Source organism: Cygnus atratus, chromosome 8 (assembly GCF_013377495.2).
Source record: "Cygnus atratus isolate AKBS03 ecotype Queensland, Australia chromosome 8, CAtr_DNAZoo_HiC_assembly, whole genome shotgun sequence".
Lineage (NCBI taxonomy): Eukaryota > Metazoa > Chordata > Aves > Anseriformes > Anatidae > Cygnus > Cygnus atratus.
This window is the reverse complement of record NC_066369.1, coordinates 32034961-32057924: the sequence shown is the minus strand read 5'-3', so window position 1 is coordinate 32057924 and position 22964 is coordinate 32034961. Positions and strand designations below refer to the sequence as shown.

The 22964-nt window shown below is 43.7% G+C and overlaps 1 protein-coding gene across 5 annotated transcripts in view; it reads left to right on the top strand.

Annotated features, from left to right (window-relative positions):
* The window catches only part of NEGR1 (neuronal growth regulator 1), a 254849-nt gene that overhangs the window by 208971 nt on the left and 22914 nt on the right, over positions 1-22964 (top strand). Inside the window, exons 7-8 of one of the 5 annotated variants that reach the window (XR_004781419.2) lie at positions 1563-1632; positions 14818-14841. The exons of 1 other annotated variant lie outside the window; for it this stretch is intronic. Coding sequence is in view for 1 of the 4 variants with exons in the window: in XM_035564420.2 (XP_035420313.2) it covers positions 14818-14859 (42 nt within the window). In the remaining 3 variants the exon portion in view is untranslated. Of the gene's footprint in view, positions 1-1562; positions 1633-3832; positions 3957-14817; positions 14860-22964 lie in introns of those variants that run through there. 3 more of the 5 variants (XR_004781420.2, XR_004781418.2, XM_035564420.2) reach the window with 3 other exon arrangements.

The following is a 22964-nucleotide window of genomic DNA, read 5'->3' as shown; positions in this document are numbered from 1 at the left end:
TCTGAATTAGGATGTGATGTGAAAAAAGGGTTAAAGTTCCCCTGCAGTACTTGTCCCCATCCCGTCTGAATTTCAGTACGTCACCCATCAGACGCGTGGCTGTCCCACCAAGGAAGCTTTGCCAGCCAGTCTGGTTGTGTTTGCGAATGAAAGGCTTCTTCTTGACCTTTCTGCATTTACTCTCGACCAGCAGTCACTTAAAGTGCTTTTGGGCTCTGTAAATATTGTTCCACAGCTTGGTGCACAGCCGGAGCAGGTTGGCACGTCCAGGACACACAAGGGGCAGTGCAAGTGAGAAAGGGGTCTTGGCTCGATGTGGTCTTCGTAGTTGTTGTCGTACAGAACACCCTACAAAACTTGCATTAATCTAAACAAAATTCCCCATCTGGGGCATGAAACTATCACTCTCATGTTTGTATGAAGGTTTTCCCAAGTGCCTGGGGCTTTTCTTGGACATAAAAATGCTTCCACCCATCCTCTCTGTGGACTTGCGCAGACGGACTCGGCACTCGGAGGGACGGGGTGAGGAGTGCGGTGTGCCCAGCCTGCCAGCAGCAGCTGTGGTGGGAGGCAGTTACTGAGCTGCTAATTATTTTTAATTTCTGTTGGGAGCTCAGTTTGTCTGGGGTTTTGGAACTGGGACCCGGCTGTGATGCTGCATGTGACAACAGAGTGAAAGGAAATTGCCCTTGAATAAATATTTGAGCAATGCTGGTCAAGCAAAGCAAAGCCTCGAGTAGATTGTCTCTACATGTTAATCGGTGCAATAAAGCCCTGCCTGGGAGAAGAACCATTTAGGCTAAGGGATGAAGCCGGTCCGAAAATGAATGGATATGGTCTTGTCATGAATAAATCCAGGCTGAGAGTGGAAGATTTCTAACTGCTAGGACAGCCGGGTTCTGCACCATTCTTCCACGGGGAGCAGTGGGGCAAGCAGACAACATTTTTTCAACCACAAAGTTTAGTGAGTTTATCAAAGGGATTTGACCTCAATGCTAAAGAAATGAACCTAAAGCCTCAAGCCTGCTCCACAGAAAAAAGCCACAAGAGCAGATGCAATTTTCTTTCCACTGTCTCCCCTTGGAAGGTGTGTGCAGGGAAGCCCTTGGTCCTCCTGCACTCCCAGTGGCACCAGGTGGCCTTGAGCTTTGGACATGGCCCTAGGTTGATGCAGTTCTCACCCTCTCCTCTGGGAGCAATCCACATTTGCAGGGATCTCAGCAGCTCAGTTTTCTTGTCTTTGATTTCGCTGAAAGTACAGTATCCAAAAGAACAGAGAAGACATTTCTCTTCCCAGAAATAATATGTTCAGCTCTTGCGTGCTAATGGTATACTGATAACGTGTTCCTAGTAGCCCACCTGTGCGACAAGACTCCATGCTGCAACCTGCTGCTTGGATTTACAGCTCGGGCCGAGGTGCATCAGAAGCAGCAGCAGAAGGGTAGGTCCACCTTGGACCTTGGCAGGGAGTCCTCCTTGTTTGGGGTTGAATATTCTGAGGCAGGATCCTGACGCTTGAATAATAGGTAATATAGTATTTTGTACTTCCCTACCTTGACCAGGAAAAAGTTACACGCTCTGACAACAGTCACCGCAGTCTGAGGAATCACAATCGCTCACCGGAGAGGATAAGTGAGTTCTTTGCAAAGTACCTGCTGTTGTTTATTTTAACCCACTGGTGTGTATGCTCGGATCCTCTATGTTCTTGTAGGCTGTTTGCAGCAAACTTCTGTTCCTTGATCTCAGCTTTTAATAGCTCCCTAGGCAATAAAAGCATTTCCTTCCTCTGTGTGTCTGCATGATGACTTGTTCTAGAGATCTGTTTCTGTTCTACCTATTTTCTAAACCACACCTGTGCCAAATGAAAAACAGTTGTGCTTCTCTGTAACTCATTTATCACTTGAATAATCCACATGAACTTTCACCATTGTGTTCCTCTCCTTTCTCTTGGAGGCTAACTCAGAGCACTTTGTAGCATTATGTGGCTCTGTTTTTCTTGGAAAAGTTCAAAGTCAAATCATATAATGTGCTCCTTCTGCAACTCCGGCTAGAGATGTGCAACTCTAACTCCAGCTTAATTAAGTTTCCTTTTACAGACATTATAGATGGTTTGTGAATTTCATCATGACATTGGCACATTTCACCATGTAATTTATAGAAATTTGTAATGATTCATTTGATAGGCATTGTCTGCGGATTTCAGTTCATCAGGGATCAGTAGAGCTATAATTACATAGTAATTATTAAATAATTATTCACAAATTGCTATGCCAGTGAGATCAAATATCAGAGCAGTTGAGCAGCATCTAGCTCGTCTAAGCACTTGTGATATACATACAAGGGCTGCGGAGATCAGGGTGCTTCCTCTAAACCTGGTGTAGCGCGTAGAGCAGGCAAGAAACTCATCAAAATTAAAATGAAACTTGAGTTCGGGAAAGAGTTGTCTATGCCTGCATTGCCAGAGCTGGAAGTGGCAGGACGAGACTTTCACCGTTCCACAAACAGCTTTCTCATCTAAGCATATACCTTAGTGTGATATAATATCCCGTGGAAAAATGGGAAAAATAGGATTACTCTGGCTGGTTGCAGAGCGCAGCCTTTTATAGTGCTTCTGGCCCACAGATAAAATCTTTTGCACAGCCCAGATCAGGCATACACGTGAGAGAGCAAGTGCTGCCAGGCAGACCGAGGAAAACCAAGGGGTTTGGGGGTCAGCCTTTGGGATGGGGCTGCCCCTCCTGTAGGGAGTGCGCAGCTCCTGCTGTGTGCCTGAAAAAACGAGGGCACCTCCCTGCATCCAGGCTGTGCGTCCTGCAGTTCGGCAGGGTGACAAATGTTCTTTTCTGACTCGGCTTTATGCAATTATATATTTACTACTTTATTCTTATTGCCATGAACCTGGCAGAAACACTTGCTTAGAAGTGTTATCGGTGGCAGGCCCACCGCTATAAACACAGGAAGGAGGTAGCTCGGTGGCACGCATCGCATTGCATCTCCGATGTATGTTTTGCCTTATTTGCTTCCAGAAATATAACGACGGTTGTACGGATTTAAAGAATGACCTCTGAGAACAAGAATATAATTGCTGGGAAGTGAGAGCAATGCTAATCATATGTTTCTGAACAGCAAAAATGCTAACAGATTTCTGTGTCTACATTATTCATCAAGTTTCAATGTATACATATGAGTGAAGGACGGAGCTAAAAAGAAGCAGACCACTTTGTTGCTTTCCTTCATTTTGTTGTGGTCTCAACAGCTGTAAAAATAATTAAAGCAGCAGTTTTCTCTGGAAAAAATCTGAAATAGGAAATAAGGAGAAACATGCAAATACAGTATGTCCTCTATAATATTAGAACTTGAATAAGTATATAAAAGTATTTTATTTCATGACTTTCATTATGTAGACATAATTAAAATATTGATAGGAACTAGAAATCCAGTAGGTTTCTCTATTTGCTTCACCCTTTTTTTTTTTGCCTATATCATAGACCACACATAGGTGACATGACACCAGGAAAGGAGTAGACTCATTAGCAGTCTCATTAGACCTCTGGCATCAGAAGAATTTCATATTCAGTATCATGGCCCTGAAAATTAGGCTGTCTATCTTTTTTGTTTCTTTGTTCACTGCGCTCTGTGGCCATGCAGCTCTGTTCCGTAAACTTGAGTTAGGAGAACAAGCTGGGAAGGGGTTAGTTAAGCATTTATAGATTACTTTCAGAAGACTCTTAAGATGTTCTTTTTACTCTTCCAGAAACAGAACTATTCCTTCTCCTTCATTCATTTTAATTAAGAACCATGACATTTATTTTAAAGCTTTTTCTTTTATGAGGGTCACCCTCGCTGGTTTCCAGCCGTGGCCTGATCCTCCCCAGGCTCTGGCAGGTGCGCTCAGTTTTGCAGGTCTCTGTGTGTGGTGCAGACGTGACCGTGTCAGATGTTCACAGCCATGGACTGACAGGTAAACCACCAACATGCAGCTTGATACAGGTGGTCAGGCTGCACAGGGACAGGATAGATTGAAACGGAAAGCTTTCCCCCAAATTTCCCCTAACTCAAAGCTCTTCTTTTCCCATTCGGCAGACAGTCCCCCTTGCGTGTGACTGTGGCAGCCCGTCGAGTAACTGAGATGCTTCACATGTGCAATGGAAGGAAATTTCATAAATCATATCTGCAACAGTGCTCTTCAGATAAAAGTTACAGGAAAAAATCGTAAAACATGTGGAAGTCTTCTTAAATACAGGTCCTCCATAGACGTCTGCAAACTGGCTCTGCCATTTCTGATGATTCTTGGTAGTGTCTGGTCACTGGATGCACATCGCTGAGAGAAGCGCTTTTTGTTTGGCAACAACGTCCTCTTGGTGCGTTTTCTCAGAATGCAAAAGTTCGGGCTGAGGTATCCCTCCTTTGGGAAAGCAGTTGTTAGAGTTCATAAACCATGGTTGGTGTCCCTAGGATAGAAGCTGGGTGCTTTAGAAACCGTTGTGTAGACACCTGAAGGGTTCTCGATTGCTTTGGAAAAAAACAACCCTACATGACTTTATGTGGAATCAGCAGTCTGTCCCTAATAGCTGGGTGGCCAGACAGTTTAGATAACTGTGCTCTTCCGGCAAAAAAAGCAAGGTCTGCAAGTTCTGGGGTCTGCGCTGAAATCTGTAAAGATCTCATTATGCAAATTATTTTTCTTCCTTGAAATGAGTTGTGCTTTACTTTTTCATTTTCAAGTACTTTAGTCTCGTGAATATCAGTGCAAATATAGGACCTTAAACTAGTGGATATGTTTTTGTAATACTCTAAAAGAAGGCTGCAGTATTGATGGGGGCTTTTGCAAAAATCCCTTTGCTCAGGATAAAACTTTCCCCTCCTCACACTACAGGCATCCTGAGAAAGGTGAAGCCTTGAACAAATACAGGTGCTACAAAGGCAAAACTCTTGTCAGTGGGGTTGGGGGGGCGGGGGGAGTGCTGAAACTGAATACCTTAACTGGCAAGAATATCAAATGCACGACGGGTATTTTAAATAGTATTTTGAATGTCTTGTGTGTGGTTCTCTCATCCAACTAAAAAAAGAAATACGCCCACCTCCTGGACAGTTTTTTCATGCTATAAAATATTTTATCCCATATAAAATGATTATTCATTCTGGAACTTACTAAAATGAAAATTAAAAGGAAAAGACTTCAGTAGACTCCACAGTTAAGCAACGTGTTTTTTTTTTTATTTTTTTTTCACAAGAAAATCAAATTCCACTGGAATTTTAAGTAAAAGTGTAGAATCGTCCCAGTACTTTCCGAGTGCCAGCTAAGTGTGTGTGCTCAGGCCTGGCACTCCACAGCGATGAATTTCAGTGAGTGCCTTCATTAACTTTCATTGAGCTTCTTTTAAAAGGATACACTAAATGGTGTCATTAACATAGTTTTCTACAGGCTTCAAAATATCGGAATATTTATTGAAAAAAAATCTTGCTATCAAGCAAAACCAAGCTACAGTAGGTGCAGCGCAGTGAGGATGGCAAGAAGGATGGAATGTGTAAACTGCTTAGCAATTTCAGGTTTCAAATTCAAAGTTGTTTTTTTTTTATATGTCTCCCAGACATTGAGCTATTAAATACTTGTCATCCTGTAATAAAGGAACAAACCATTTTAATGAAATAAACCATCACTTGGCAATTAAGGTGTAATAAGTCAAACGTGTAAAGGAGCTCAACTTGTAATTGCAAGATATTAATGGTGAGTAAAAGACACAGAATAAATTAAGGTCATGTCTGTTCCCAATCCACTTGCACTTTCCATCCAAAAGATTTATTATTAAATATGTTTTTCCATTTACCATTGTACTCAAACAGTCTTTGGTTTACCTAGGCTTAAGGAGCTTTATTTCAAAGCAAATCATTAATCTTCAGCATAGCTGACATAGCCCAGGGGAGATTAGATTAAATAAGCCTGGTTAATTATCAAAGGCCAAAAATGAAAATAGTTGTGAGGTTTTTCTTTCAATGAATCCATATGTTAGTATTTGATTGCCAGCTATATTCTGGACTAATTATTGATTTATCTAATACATGGAAAGTCTAAATATTATTACAGCAAAATCCAACAATTTTACTGATGCAGGCTGAAATGAAACAAGCTTTCTTTATTGTTACGTTACAGAATGCTTTCCGTATGATCTATAAGTGTGCTACTCTGGTAGCATCATGTTTTGACATTTTTTCAGAGTTAGAAATGGCGCTCTCATTAGATAAGGTGCTACTGATACAACCACCCGTCCTATAATGAAATATCTCATAAAGTTGAGGGGAGTGGTTCTTATGCAGTGTATGTAAAAGCCATTGTAGTGTGAATATGAATATCTAATCATGCATTTTCAAATCATTTGCATTTATCTTAGCAAAACACATGGTGTTTTAAACTGAGTATAAGGAAATTGGATTTTTAGAGTATTGATGATTAATATCGAGACTGCAAAACACTAGAATAAATAAGAATAATGCTAGAAGGAGAAAAAATTGAATTTGTGCTGATGCTATGGTTTTGTCAAATGAAATGAGTGACCTTTCTTCATTGTGTGTCTGACTGCGCCCCTGTACACTCCTCTGCTTTTGTAAGAAAATCCTATAGAGCAGAGCGGATTTACATACTCGTGTGTGCCATATCCTAAAACGCAATTTCAAGAACCATCAATTTTTAGCTGAAGGCAACTTGTGCTTCCTCCTGTAGTCATTTCACACGTGGGATCCAAATACCTGAAGAGTGGCAGCAGCTGATGTTACAATGTTGAGGGCTACAGAAAGCAATTAAAATATTTCATAGTTTCTGTTCATCGTAGTTACTGTAAAAGAGGCTAGACTTTCAGTCACCAGAATAATGAAAAATAAAAAAATAATTATTATTATTATATCTCAGATGCATAGAGCTTTGCCTTTTATTCTGAAATACAGCATTTGAGTGTAGTGTATGGCTTTAAAGATAATTGGGAATATTGTTCATTTTTAAAAACTGGCATCCTCCTAATAATATCAATTACACTAACCAAAACAATTTCATTTGTGAGCAGCTGCAGAGTGTTAAAATAGGCTCTCTTTGTAACGAAAAACTGAGTCCATAGCTTTAACTCATCTCTTCTTCTTCAATGGCCCCAGTGATGGGCTGGTGCTGGTCTTGTGCTGGGAGGGTCTCCATGCCACTGGAAAGAGCCCCATCATTTCTGTACATCTGAAGAATTGTCCTTTCATGGTGCATTAACATGGTCTGTGCCGTGGCGTTAACACCCACTGCGAGCGGCAGGAGAGTGCTGTTGGTTGGCCCCAGCGTCAGCAGCAACGTGCTCCCGCATCTGCAGCCGTGCAGCCCAGAGAGAGGGCGGCTGTCGCACGCCGAGGCACCCGGATTTGCTTCAGGGAGGCTGGTAAGTGGAATGGTCATTATTAAGCCTCTGGCTCTTCCCTTTCTTAACGTGGAGCAGTATTGGATTGGTTCAATGTCAGTGAAAGCCTTCTGTGTTTTGTGATGTGTGGCTTTTAAAGGCCTTGGTTGGCAGAGAATATCCCTACAGTCTTCACAGACTGATATATATATATATATATATACAGTTTAAATATTGTTAATATGAAATTAATTAGAATATTTGAAGCAGAACTGGGCTCCAGCAGTGCCATCCACAAAGATGCTTTGTTTTCTGTTACTTTGGAGGCGATAGTTTTTTAAGGGGTAAAAACATCTCAGTAGACTCAGAAGGGCAAGTACTGAGTCCAGGTGCTTCATGTGCCTTGTCCTTTCTAATTGCTCATTAAAGGCAGTAGTACGTGAAGAACAGGGGTTGGGAAAGGTACTGCGAATGGGAACTTCGTGCTGTCACAAGTTCTGAGTATTGTTGATGGAGGTGGGGGAGGAAGGGGAGTGGGACTATCCACTGACCCCTCTTCTCTTTTTGTGTTTGTACAGAACCGGTGCTGGAAAAGCAGCCACCTCTGAGAAGAAGGAGAACGAAGGCCTTCATCTGATGTGGTCCTGTTGTGTTCCACATTCCTCCGAACCTCATATTTTTTGTATCTTCATCATTGCCATTCCCTTTTTGGATCTAACGCTGTAGTAATGCTTGGTCAGCAGCCCCACCAGCACAGGAGGTGCAGCTCCAGGGAAGCTGCAGTGCAGACCCTCCCCTGCAGCCCAGACGGGGTTGTGCAGGGCTGTGCAAATAAAAAATTAACTTGCAACACCAAGGGGGTTTCAGTGATTACATCTACGTTAAATAGGAAGCAGGTTTTGGTTCTATCAAATTTCTTTTTAATTCGATTTTATTTAAACTTGCCATGTTAGAAAACTTGCAGTGTTTGCAAGTGCAGACTGAGGTTTTTGTAGCCTTTGTGGCTTTACCAGCAGATCCCCCTGTAGGGGACCACAAGATTTTGTAACTGGACGCATCCAGCGCCAGTTTGAGATCTGCTGCATTCCTGAATTATGGTCCCACTCTGCAGATTGTGGTGTATCAATGAAACTGTTCACGTTGCTGATGTGGTAAATTCCACGTAGACAAACTGTGTTTGGGGGAATACTGACGACACTCTTCTGTGTGGGACTGTACCGGTTACGTTTCAGCACAGTGGCGCTGGCTGTGCTCCGTGGGCCTTGGGCAGGAAGCTGCAACACCGTTAGCAGCAGAGGCGGGGACCGGTCGTATCTCATGGAGAAGGACGGTTCAGCTGGGGTATGCGGGTGTAAGGAGTAATGATGCACCCGTCACTGTCATGTCTGGGCATTGTGAATGGGAGGTGTGAAGGATTTTGCTGTGTGTACCTTGGGTGCTGCTGTGCCCGCTCGTGGTGGTTTGGGGAGATGGGAGGAGGGGATGGGGCCCTTGAGTTTGGGCTTGCTGCGGTCCTGCCCACACACTGGGGGCTTGCAGGGGGGTGTACTGCAGGCAACAGACAGAAGCATCACATTGCTTGCTTCTGCTGAGGTTTTTTTGTATTCCCTTGGGAAGAGAGCTGGCTGCATGCCATCGAGACACCAGGACTGGGAGGCCTACCGGGTCAGCGAATGCGAACCCCTTGTGGCGCGGGCTGCTCCCGTGCAATCCCTTCCCGAACCGGCCGGGTTTCCGCTCAGCAGGAGCTGGTTTTCCTTCACAGGAACCCTGGTGGGGAGGCAGCGTGAGGGCAGCAGTGTGTAAAGGCTGCAAGGCCACTCCTGACTCTGAGTGCACCCGTGCTTGGTCCCTGCCTGTTGGCTCGTGCATTGCTCAGTGCAGAGCCTGACCGCTGCCGCGCTGCCCACGCTGCCCTCCCTGAACGTGTCCGGGACTCTCATCCCTGCTGGACCCGCTCTCCTCTCATCCCTGTGAATTCACTGCTGGTTTGATTTTGTGTGCAAATTTATTAAAACCCCTCTGATAAGAGTACCCTGAGCTGCTTGAATTTTGCTTTAACTTCAGTCTGGCAATTTCCATTTCCATTTCATTATTCAGCATGCCATTTTTTAAGCTTTTGCTAAAACTGAACCAAAAAAATATTTTTAGGTCCATGCTTAATTTCTCCATCCTGCCTTTGTGAATAGAGCCGCTTGCATTTTTATTATCGTACGATTGGGGCTAAAGAGTGTTTCGCAGCAGGTTGCTGTAGTTTCCTTTCCATGGTGCCAACCAGCTTGGGGCTGGGCAATTCCCACCTCATCCCAGCTCTGCTGGGGTTCCCAGGCATATCTTCTTTAATGGCCAGTCCTTCTTCCTTGCAATTTTCCTCCTCGTGCTTTGTAGCCTTTCTTAGGGTGGTTTCCCATTATGTTAAGAGGTTTTCTCTGCAAGCTTTTTCTGCCTGGGATCAGAAAGATACTATCTCCTGCCTGTTGCTAAAAGGCAGTGTTAAATGTCTGTGACATTAAGCTGCACCTCCTTGTCCTAGATTTCTCTTTCAAGGTTTAGAGCTGTAGTTACAAGTCTATGGGGTTTATTCTTCCACTTTATTTAAACTCACTCATCTGCTGATTCTCTAAGATTATTTCCAGCAGTCTGCTCTAAGACACACTCACCACTGCCAACCAAAAATGATTTTAGAGGAATATTGCATTTTCAGTGTCAGTGTAGTAAAGCTACCTGTAAATCTTATGCCACGTTCCCTGTTCCTTCACCTCTGAGATGCCAGCCTTTACACCAAGACCTGAAGGTGCATTTCTCTATTTAAACTCTCTTTGTCTTTATCAACATCTGATTTTGCGGATAAAGATTTCATTGTTTTGTCCTAAGAAGACTTTTCTCTACCTTTCTTTCTCAAAGCCAAATTAACCCAGATAGTTCATTTTACATGTTATCAGTTCTTATGCCTCTGTACACCATCACAACACTGGTGGAGGTTGCAATGCTCTTCTTTGTCTGGTTGCTGCCCTTTCCCACCCTTGCTCCAGGCACTGCAAGGCGTGTGAGCACGCTTGTCCCCACCTTGTGGCCAGGACTCTTTGCATTGCTTGCAAGCATCGTTGTCACTTCTTCCTGGACACATCACCCCTTCTCCTGGCAGCCACACTCTGCTGACTGTTGTTCTCTGTGGTATTTGTACTTCTTCAACGCACTTAATCCGTCGGCAGTCAAATACTTTATTTGCTGTGCCACCTACACTTGCCTTGCCTTCTTGCTCTTCCCACACAGTTGCAGAGACCTCTTGAGCTTCTCCCAAGCCTCCCGCTTTCCTTCTCAGGGCTGCCCAGGTCAGCAGTGCCACCTCCACCCCAGGGTGTAACAGCCCTCCTCCAAAAGCCAGTCTGTAACCCCACAGGCTGGCAGTGCGCGGCAGCGCCTCTGGAATGGCAGGGCAGGAGCTTCGAACGCCAGACATGCTTGTTCCGAACCAGTGGTGTGAAGCTCTGCTTTTGCTGGCGATGTCTCTGGCAGCAGCAGGTTGACAGGTGCCAGCCCCTCTCGGTGCTTTTGTCCCAGGAGAGCCAAGCCAGGAGCTTTGGGGCTGCAGGAGGGGACCCGGCGGGCGCTCCCTGCGCAGCCCAGGCAGTGCCTGCAGAAGATCGTCCCGTAACGCCGGGATGCTGCTAACACGGGCAGGCTGACAGCTGATACTTTGTGGGGGTTACAACATTCAGGCCTTGGTAGAAGTTACTGCTTTCCTGTGTACATTTGTTTATCAGCCAGTGCTGCAGCATCAGTATCGCTATGCCCAAGATGCTTCGTTTTCTGTCTTTTGGTCCCAGCTTGTATTAATATTCTCTTTTGAAATGGTAAGGTGCTGCTACCAGTGTTCGTGTCTGTCTCTGGCAGTCAGAAACCACACGGCCTTTGGCTTCATTGCATTGGTAAGAGGTGTTAGCAATCTCCCCAGTGTCACTGCTGCCGTGCTTGTGACCTCAGCCTCTTGCACTTCTGCAGCAGGGGGATTACAGCGGGGAGGTCTTCAGGTTGCAATAGTTCTTCCAGGGTCTTAAACTTCATCTTGTACCAAAACATTTTTTGAACATTTATCCATAATTCAGGTGTTCAGCAAAGACAGCAAGACAGCAAGTTTGCTCATGAATACAGTCATGCTGTAGTACATGAGAAGGAAAAGCTCCATCGGTTCCTTTCTTAGCAGTGCTTTATACAGAGTGTGTGATTACAACTATTCAAATGGTTAAGGTACCAGAGATCTAATAGACTCCCCACCAAGACATCAGCTGAGCTGAGCAATGTGCTGCTACTAGGGCACATCACCCTACAGGCAATGCCTTTTTCTGTCCTTCCTTGTCGTTTGGCAGACGACTGCCTCACCAGAATAGATGAGTCTGAATATAGCAGCACGGATCCTGCACGCAGCAACTCCTATGGCACCGAGTCTGTAAAGAGCAAACTGGAGAGACGGTGCAAACATGTCGTTTGTTCTGTGGGTTTTGAAGTGAATCTAGAAAGCATTGCTTAAGGAGAATTCTCCACTGAAGTCACAGAAATGTCCCAGAATATGAAGTTTTTCCATTATACTTTCATATTTTTTCCACAACCTTCCTTGAAAATTTGAGCGCTCCTGCTATGGTAGCACTGGGGTCCAAGGTACTGAAGTACAAACACTGCCCCTGCTCCCCACACATCCATTCCTCCCAGGGTTACTGAGACATCATTAATTTTAATGTACCAGCCTAACATGCTTACAGAGAAACCAGCTGGTTTTGTTTTCTCTCTGCAGACCTGAACAATTTCATAAATAAAGATTTCCAAGCAGTTTTAGAACTTGAATTTAGCAACATCCATTGCACAAATCTTTGTTCTATTAATGTATAAAAGCAAGACCTATGCCAGAGTACGTGGTATTCCAGCCCTTTCTTGCAGTCTCAGTGATGCTGCAGTTCTGTGACTTTATGAAGCACTACCTTTAAGCACCTATGATTAAGTCTAGATCCCACATTTGCATAAGAAACACAAACCTAGTAAAAAATCCTGCTGTTTTAGGTATGATATTTTGCCTTTTAATGAAAAATTGTATTCAGTAAGTGTTGTCTTTTTGGATCGTTGCAAAGAATGTTGTTGTTCTGCAGCAAGAGGAATCTTTCCCTTTACAGGAAGCCATAGCAACAAGAGGGGCTGGCTTGTGAATGTGCAAGAAAAAGATCTTGTAATTTTAGGGCAACCCAAAAAAACAACTTTAGTCATCATTGTACACTGCGTTTGAAGCAAAGCTGATAAATATAGGTGAGAAGCAGGATATAATTACTCAGAACATCAAGATTTGGAAGAAATCAAGGACTACTAAGGCAAATGATTATAAAATGTGCAAGACAGTTGTTAAAATACTAAACCGAAGGGTTCTTGATAATCCTTTGGGTTTTTTTCGAGTCTCTTGTTCTGGCACAATCTCCCCTTCTCCTGGTAAAATCATGTTTGCTCTGTGCAGGTGTACAGCCCTGTTTCACAGGCGATGTTTCTCTAGGCGGCAGGGAGGTTTGGTGGTGCTGGGCTTCCCTGCCCCTTGCCTGTCCCCTGCCCTCGGGTCCTCCTCATCAGTAGGAGCTTTCCCTGCCTCTCCCCCAGGAAGGCAGAACTGGTGTTTTAGGCTCCAAACCCACAATCCCATTGCTATGGCTATTGCACAGGCTTCTCATCCGTGCCAACGTAACAAAGCCCGTGTTTTTTTAAATTGCACATTGCTGAAATCAGTTGAGCTCATCAGTCATCACTGTGCGATCATTATTTCTGTAGCCTTGTCTAATTTTGTTTTATATCTGTGAACATACTGGGGAAAAAAAAACTGCGTGCACAGCAGTCAGTTAAGCAGCGACCTTATCTGAGACACGACACAAACCCCAGGAGGATCCCCTACGATGGTTTGTTCCCTGCAGTGGGATTGCCTCAGGCAGCATCTTTCTGTGCTGGGTGTCCTGCGGTTGCACTGGGACGCTGGAGAGCACCCACATCCCATCCTCCCGGTGGCCGAATTGCTGTGCTGGGACACCCGGGCACTGACCGACAGTCACGGCTCTCCCCAGCTCCCCTTCTCACCCCTGTCCCAGCTGCACAGAGTACCCCTGAGCAACGGGGGGACGTCTCAGTGCTAGACCTTGAAGCCTTTTTATCTTAAAGGCTGCTGAACATGTCACCAATTTTAAATTTCAAATAAAATTGTAAAGTTGCAGTAATGCAGTTGAAATTCCATTTATTTTACAAATTATTTGAACTTGTCAGCAACAGTGATATGTTTGTCAAGAAGCCAGACAAGTATTTTTAAGGCCAGAAATGTTCATCTGTATGAGCCGAACTCTTAGTGGCAGTAATTTGGTAAAGAAACTTTGTAACTTTTTAATTGGGAAAATGTTTATCTGTTACTTCACTTAGAATCATTTTTGCATCACGTTGACCTGAAAAGTAATTGTTGGAGAAAAAAATGCAAAATTGGATGAGCATGGAGAGTGTGTTCAGATCTTCGGCTATTACCTGCACATCCATTGTTGTCAACTGGCTCACATTTTTTTTCATTAGTTTCTTGTTATAGTCAAGATGCGGTCAATGATCTTTTGAGCTTGGTAATTTTGTTAAATCTTTTTTATTACAATTATTGAATTGCTACATTGAAATGGTAGCTTGCTTCCATGCAAGATTGATTGGATCTGGTATTTCATTTTGCATAGCACTATACAATGCTAATAAAAAGGCACAGAATAATGAATTTTAAAGTAAAATTATAATGAAATCCACAAATGATTGTTTCACTAGACAGAATGCTGGAGAACTGTGGTCTTCCGTTAACTTTTTCTGTTGTTTGTGTTGGTCGCCCCAGGTGAAGTAAACATCTTCAAAATGTGTTTGATGTTTTTGATAAATGTTTTCTTCTGAAAAGTTCAATAATTAAAAAGATGTGCATTTCAAAAGTTCACTAAAGCACAAAACTATTTCTTAAAAACATTCTATTCTCAAACTTGTTACCTTGGCTTATATCCATCATAAGAAAATACCTTCAATAAATTGAGGGGGGGAGGGGAAGAAAGAAAGAAAAAAAAAAAAAAGCTTTTTCTAGGTTTCAGTATATCCCAGGAGAAATGTTGAGAGCTTCAAGGGCAGCTTTGCAAAGGTGCCAAGCAAAAATATTTGCATATTTGGAGTGCGATAGTCCTCGTGTTGTATACCACTGACACATGAATAAAGTAGCTGGAAAAAGAAAGACATTTTGTGTAGTTCACAGAAACACAAGTCTGGTCTACTGCATGTTTGTCCCCGGCCTCGGATGGCCAGCTGAGTCTTTAAATAAAATCGTTGTGTGTGTCTGTTGCATGACTGTTTGCTGTCTCATACTGTATTTGTCTTCCATGTGTGATTAACTCCCAAATGTTCTTTTTTTTTTCCTTTTCCCTTTTTGTAGAAATTATTGAGCCTACTACCTCTAGTCCTGTCTCAAGCCCAGGTCAGTATCCACATACATTCACAAAGTATGTTTGGGTACTTTTTCTCAAGGAATCATGACTGATGCATTGCCATATCAATAACAAGAATTGATTACGGGCAGTTTTGTTGTCGTGGTGCTGAACCGTCTCCTTCCTGTCTTTGTGCATTCATTGGTTTGTCTTTCCTCGAAACGTTTATATTTTATTCTGTTCTTAAATTTCCTCTTTTGAGAAAACTCTTCCTTGCATCTCTGTTTCTCTCTCTCATTCTTTTGCTGCCCCAGGGTTGTGTCGTAGATGTATACAGGGCAATGCAGCCGTGCGGTATAATTATTGTGTGTTTTCTCTGTGATAACCTGACTGTTCTCTGCTGTAAACATGAACGTTGGTTTGAGGCTTATACATTTCTTCCTGTGTCATCACTGTATAACCCATAGGACAGCTCTAGGTCACTGCTGTGAGGTCCTCCTCACTCGTGCTAGGGTACCAGAAGGTGTTCCTGAAGCGGTAAAAGCCTGCTCTTGTACTTGGCCATCGGTAAGAGGTCCTGACCATCTGTGGTGGCTCCCCATTTCACAGGGTTTTCCCGTTTTTCTCCCCAGCAGCACGCAGCCAGTGGAGCCGGTCAGCCCGGGGCTGGCCACTGACCAGGGGCTGCCCAGAGCCTGCTAAATGATGGCACTGGGCCGGCCTGTGAGGGTATGGCCAACCACTGCCAACGGGCACAGACTGGGGTTGGGACTGGCTAAGTCATGAGTCTCACATCCCCTGCTCTAGCTCCCATTCCTCCACGGTAACTGTCTTCCCAGGATGTGGTTACAGAGGCAGACCAAGCAGGTTATTATTATTTCCATGTGCATATGTGGTAAGATGTGCAATGGTCAGGTCTCCTCCAGGGTGGGGAGTGGCATTGCCATTGGGATGTGCCGTTTGTCTTACACAATTAAATAATTCTGTCATATTCCCTTTACTTTTCTAATTGTAGCCTGGTAAATATCCGGATAATACCATCAATATTGCTGCGAGGTTATAGAGCTGCGGAGGCAATTAGAAAGTTTCCAGTGTCAGACACGAGTCCCTTGTGTGCTGCAAGATCGGCAGCGGAGGCAGTGGGGGGGGAGGAGATCATGGCACAAAACCTGCTGTGTTGCTCTGTAGCTGATGATGACAGTAAAATGTGTTACTTTGTTTAAAGTCAGAATCATTTAGCAATTTTTTGAATACATTCTTCCCCATATTCACTCTGGTTCTGTTAGCAGGACTGGAAAATTGTACTAATAATGCCATTATTCAGGAATAATACTTGATTTTGGCCTGGGAACAGGGAATGCAGTAGTTGTATCCATTTTGTGTCGGCTAAATTCATTTGTAAACCCACATTTTACTTCTGCACCGGTCGGACAAGGGTCAGTTTCATTTTCTTACACAAGTGTAGCTGCTGAGTGGTGGACTTGCATCTTGCTTACCTGGATAACAGGACTTTGTGAACTCGGTATTACTGTATTAATATTAATAGTATTGTAACCTGCGGGGCAGTTTTCTTATCTTGTGACCAGCCAAGCGCCACAGGCGCAGGCTGGCTGAGGTCGAAGGCTGAGGAGCATCTGCTCCGACCCTGCCCGGGCAGGGGCAGCCAAGGAGGGTGCGCAGGGCCGTGCCCAGCTGCGTTTCAATATCACCACGGCTGCAGATGCCACAGCCTCCCTGGGCAACCTGTGCCCAGTGCTGGGCCACTCTCATAGGGGAACAAAGATTTCCCCTTTTGTGCCTGCTGCCCTGTCCCATCAGTGGGCCCCTCTCAGAAGAGCCATCCCCATTGCCCCATGTGCTGGGGTGCATGGGAAAGGTCCCCAGAACCTTCTCAAGGCAGAAAAGCCGCAGGGTTTTAGCCACAACGTCCATCAGACCCCATCTGTCTGTCTGCTTCCCCACATGCAGGGATGGGAATGAAAAACATGCATAAAGCAGTACAAATGCATTTCTCCTTGTGTCTTGCATCGGTCAGAAACTGAAGCATCAGCCTCCTTCCTTAATCTAGGGGTTGCAACTATTTAATTCATTAGTACTGTCATTTGTAACTTCACTGCAGCTTCAGTGGGGGCTTTTCCTGGAGAAGGTCTTGTTGCTGGAAGGAGATGGATCCTTCTCAGAAGGAATGCAAATGAACAATGTCACTGGCATCTTAGGATGCTCAGACCTGGAGCTGCTCCTGCCTCTGGCTCCTACAGTTCGCTTATCAGTCATCTATTTTATCTGTTTTGCTTAAGCACTGGTTAGGCAAAGAATAATAACAATAACTCCCACCTAAACAGCCAAAATACTGCACTGATGATGAGGTTCCAGCATTTTCTACTTCTCTTAGTGTGCAAACTCTGTCAGCATTGAAACTGGTACATATAAAAGACCTTTCATCTCACTGATTTTCTTTCTCACATTCCATATAATTATTCTAAGTAACTACTTCTATTGTTAACACTTCTATTGTTAAAAGTTATTTATAAGATATATGTGTAAAATTTTATTACAGAAGTTTTATGACATTTTGTAGATGTTCATAAGCCGTGTGACAACAGCCTCAAAACGTCTTTCAACACTTGCCTATCAAAACCAATGTGGTTTAAAAAAAATTCCTTAATGACTCCTTGCAGTCCAAACAATGAGCTACAAACCACTCAAAACATTTATAACAAATGCAAAACTAAGATTGTGTTTGAGAGCCGTGGTCACGTATGTGTGCATTCCACTTCTGGAACATTTGGGAGTTTACTTCCTCCATTTTTAAGCGTAAATGCTTAAAGCACATAGAATTAGCTGCAAAAGTTAAAAATTTGGGGCCACGGTTGGTATCTATTTTGTCAGCCATTTCCAGGAGCTGTAGTTACTTACAAGTCCTTCATCCTTTAGCGTAATTAGTTCACAGGTGGTGTCTGGGAAAGTCTTTGAAGAAGCTGCTGAATTCTTAACGCTGACTAAATAACGAACAGTGACAGGTCAGAGAGAATAATTGAGGAATCTTCTTTAATTAATGATTTCACATGTTATAAGGCACTTTTATAAAAATCAGACTTAGAGAGAGGGGGCTTTAACTTATTTAATATTCTCAGGAACAAAACCTATGCTTAAAAGAGCAGTCTGGGCAGGTTGGACAGCTCCTTGAACTTCAGTCACTTCTCCCTGATCTGCCTCACTGCATAGCTAGGGTGGTTTAATATGTCAGGATACCAAAATAATACCTGCTTTCCGGCAGGCTCTGTTTGTTTCACAGGAAACATGTCAGTTCCCCTATTTTTTTTTCTGTTCTCATGAAGTTGTAGTTCCCATTTTAATCAATAAATGATTTGCATATGGAAAATCTACAGGGTTGGACTCTGAATCTCAGAATTCATGGCATTGTTTCTTGCCATTGATTTTGTCTATATGTGAAGAAGGCATCGTGTCCATTGAGCTAGAGACTTCTGCACGTGGGCAGCAGCCACGCGGTGCAGCCACGGCTGGCGCAGCAGCGAACCCTGCGGCTCGGGTGAGCGCTCGGCCACGAGGAGCCGCCGGCCAGTCGCTTTAACAGCCTGCACCCGGACAAAGCTCGCTCTTCTCCCAGTTTGTGGAGTTTCTTCAAAAACTAGACAAGCATGGAAATATCATTAGGATCTGGGATAACAGATCACGGGTCGTTGGAAGTTTAACTTCCAAACCACATTAGAAACAGATACCTGCTTGTTCACAGAGCTGCTCACCCTGAGTGCCACTTCACTGCCTCCCAGATAATCCCAAACCCGGAGGGAAAGAGGCTGTCCCCGAGTGCCCTCCTTCTAAATTCAACCGTTAGGTCACCTTTCAGAAATACAACACCATCATAGGTTCTGTAGTCCCAGTTTACAGGCATAAAAGCATACATAAGGTTACTGAGACTTGCTGTGAGAGAGTAGACATCAAAAAATATATTAATCCTATTTAGTAATTTTGTAAAGTTTCATGTTCATAATGTATTGTTGACATTTCACGTATTTCAGAGTGCCGGGCAGATGTGAAATTCCAGCATGGTGCTCTCTGCTGGAATTAAACCAGTTTATATGTTCACCCAGTATCATGCATCTGCACACTTTATCCGGTGTGCGATGTGTTACTGCAGGAACGTGCAGCACCTCAATGTGGGTTCTTAAACCAGTAACTCCTCGAATTATATACCAGCTACACTATGGGGAACAACTGCCTTAAAAGCATTATATTCACCTGCTGTTACGAACAATTAACGTATGTTTCAAAAATGTTTCTAAATCAGTCTGTGAAAGCTGCATTCTCAAAATCTGTGGAAATAGGTAAATGGTTAAGTAAAATGCATGTTTCAAGTTACAGTCTATGCTCTGTGACATTCTCTAATCTTTAAAGACTGCATCATTTGAGAAGAAGTATATTATTCACTGCTTGCTGACTAGATGTATTGTTTAATGTAAAAAGGACTACTTTCTATCAGCTGGAAAATAGGATTAGAAATAGGTCATTGTTAGTCCATTGATAACCTACTTGCTAAACTAAAATGTAAAATGCAAGAGTATCTCTTCTGATGTAATATTGCCTACAGGCCTTCTGTCATGGGAGATTTCAATATTAATGAGTTTTCCCACAAACCTGAGAAGCCCACATGGGTGGCAAAGCTGCTCTGACACTCACCAGCTTGCTCAGCCAGGGTTTCACACAGAAATGAGAACACCCAAACATTTCAGAATAGAATTCATTGATCATTTTGCTGAAATATCATATTTTAACCAAGAAGTGCTCTTGGGAAATGCCAGGAAAGGAGTGCAGGGACGTCTTTGAAATGATGCTTGTAGCATATGAGAAGGGTAGAGGATGTGGGAGGCAGACAGGGACCGCTATTCGATGAGCTGCCGCTGCCTCGGTGCCCACCTCCGTCCGACGCGGGGCGATGAGGCCCCTGCCCGGGGCTCTCGGTGCTTCAGGGCATGCTGACCGCTGCACCCCAGGGCCTGGTCTTGGTGCTTTATGCTTACAAAAGCCATTTATCCACCCTGGGGCTGGGAGCGCCTGCTCCCATGGCAGGCTGGGGCAGTGAGCCCTGGGCTTACCTTCTGCTTTTCGTCTGCAGGTGTTTCTTACCGTCCCAAAGTATGCCAGGAAATCAGGTGTTTGCACACCTGGCGTGTAGTACACCAGGTGTGACCCCACGCCAGGGTCTCCCAGGAGGGACCACAGCCACGTGGGACTGCACTCCTGCGGCAGGGCCGACCTGCAGTGCTGCACCAGCACGGCAAGGGCACACCAGTACCGGGTCTCCCAGTCTGCAACTGCAAGACAGTCAAGCTGCTCTAGAAGAACCTGCATATACGGACATGTTGTGATTGAGCAATGAGAAGCTGGAGATCCAGAATGTGATTCATTAGCAAAAAGAGAGCAGTCTTTGTTTCTATTTATCACATAAGGGTATGTTTTATGTGAAGGTTTTATCAGCCAGAATTGGCTGACTACAGTCATTCGTAGAGGAATAAATATGCATATATCCATCTAGATGAGATGTGCAGCCATGTGCAGAACTTGAAAATGTGTATGTAACTGTGTATATATAACTTCTGGGAGGGTCCCAACTCTGCACAGAATGTAAAAGAGTCTGCAGCTACAGGTTGGGAAGGCTCTGACAGCCTTGGGTTGCTGCAGGAGGGAAGGCTTGGGGGATTAGGGGACTTGTCAGAAAATGCCCATTTGAAAGCTCCACGAATATGTCAGTTTTAAAGAAATTCAAATACAGGACTGTGGAGTTTTGAGTGAAAAAAAAATACTGGCTTCCTTCCAGGCTACCCATCTTTTCCCAGGCTGCACTTCTTTTCTTGTCTTTCCCTGTCTGAATTTCTCACCAAATGGAAATTTCAGTTTCTTGCCAGCTTCATCTACAGTATCTATGCAACATGGACATTTATATGCAGTTGGCAGCAATATCTCTAGCTATGTCGGATGAAAACCGACATCCAAAGATAATGTGGGATCAGCCATTTCCTTATTCTGAACCCAATATTAAAAGGCATATTTTTGAATCTTTATCTTTCCTTATTAAATACCAGTCACGAGACACAATCTACCAAACCGTTTTTAAATAGTTTGGTCCTTCTTTAAACTTTCTAGGTGAAATCTTAAGCATCCCATCAGGCAACCCAAGAAAGACCATATGATGCATTTTTCTTTGTAAAAGAAAATAGAACATAAACTTATAGGGAAAAATGTAGACATGATAGTTGGGCCACCTCATGTCCTTCGTGGTGTGTAGTTATGAAAGGCTCACACAGCAGCTCTGAATAGTAAAACAAATGTTGATTTGTCGTGAGTTGTCACTGCTCCCAGGGTGGTGCATCTTGGTTTTAGCCTGCTTTGGTGCAGGACTCTACAGTTTTTGAAGATGAACCTTCCTCAGAATAGGAAATGGTTTTAGAGGCACAAGCACAGCAGTAAGCACAGCGGAGCAGCCCCTGAACACTCGCAGTGGCAGGAACAGCCCCTGGCTGCGAGCAGACGGAGGTCACTCACTTGTGGAGCTGCGCTGAATAAAACAGAGATGGTTTCTTCAGAGGTGGACCAGAGCTCAGCATCTTGCCTATATAGTTCAGGTTATATACTCAAGCTACTTACACAGTGTCCTGCAGCACCATGACCTTTGCTTTCTTTCCAGGCCCAGGTTGTTAATGAGAACGTATGACCTGAATACTAAAAAATGAACAATCTCTTTTGAAGGGCATAGGGCAATACTCAGTGTGAGTGTGGTAGTACCAGAAGTTTGTCTCTTTGAGCAGTAAGTCTTCATGGGAGCCTTACACCTATTTCGGACCTACTATATAAGTGGAAGGAAAGACTTTAAGAGCCCAGATGTCAGGCCCAATTCACCATATGCTACTCCATTTATCCAGTAAGTTTTACAAGGAAAATTCACCTTGTAACTGTTCCTATGTTTTGGCACCTGCTCCTGTATATGATTTTCATTAAATCCAGATTTTAATTGAACATCTGAATTTTGAGGTATCGGAAAACCTGTGGAGCCAGCTGGTAAAAGTTTTAAAGATGGTTTTCATTAAGATGAAAGTTTTGCGAAGTGTTTTGCCATTTTTTCACCTCTGAGTTAGACATTCTCCTAAGAATCTCTTGGTGTTAGGCAACAGGAGGCTAACCTGCCCTGCAGCAAGGTCCCCAGCTGCACCGTACTGCCGTTGGTGGCACTGGGTGACAGGGGGATGCTCAGTGCTGCCTGTCGAAACACACATGAAACGTGATTGACCCTGAGCCTTTTGCATGTTAAGTACAAAATGTTCTTCTCATTGTTAAGGTCCATGTCTCAGCTTGCATTTCTCTCAGTCATATTCCAAATGGTGGGGATGCACCTCTTTGGCTTCAAAAATTTTTTGATAGAATTTGTCCTTCTTAATATCTCTGATTGCGACTGAAATGATTGCCTACCATTCAGCCTCCTTATTCAACAAGCACAGTATATAAAAATACACCGAATGAGTTTTCTGCCAAACTGAGGCAATTCAGAGAACAACTCAGATTTGAAAGATCAAGAGCATGTTCACTTGAATGAACAGGGTATGGATTTTATAATAGGAAAACAGCAAGTAATTTGAATAGTCCGCAGTAAATTGTCAAAGCAAAGCACTCGAGTTATAGAGACATTTCGGAAATAAGTAATGCCTGCAATGTTGTTTGTAAGGTTTCCATACCTGCGGTCCCCCATGGCCTCCCATTTAGAGTGCTTCATTTTAAATGAAGGAGGAGATGTATTTTACAAAGAGGTAGAAAGCCTCACCCCGGTAAATGCAGATTATTGCTACCCAGGTCTCATTGAGTTATGTGGAAGGTTCATTTTGTAGAAACATGAAGAATTTTTGTAGCTTAAGGGTTATATGCAGTACAATTTAGAAAAAAAAAATGAATTGTGTATGGAACAGAATATGTCCTTCTCCCCTGTGTCTCAAATAATATCAGAGGCAGTTTTAAAGGACTCCAAATCCATCTCTGTCTTCCAAAAAGCCTAGCTCTTTAGAAAGGGGTGACATAGGGTATGCACACAAACTGTGACTCCAAAAGCACCCTTAATTCCCAGTGAGGTTAGAGAAAGAGAAAGGTGAAA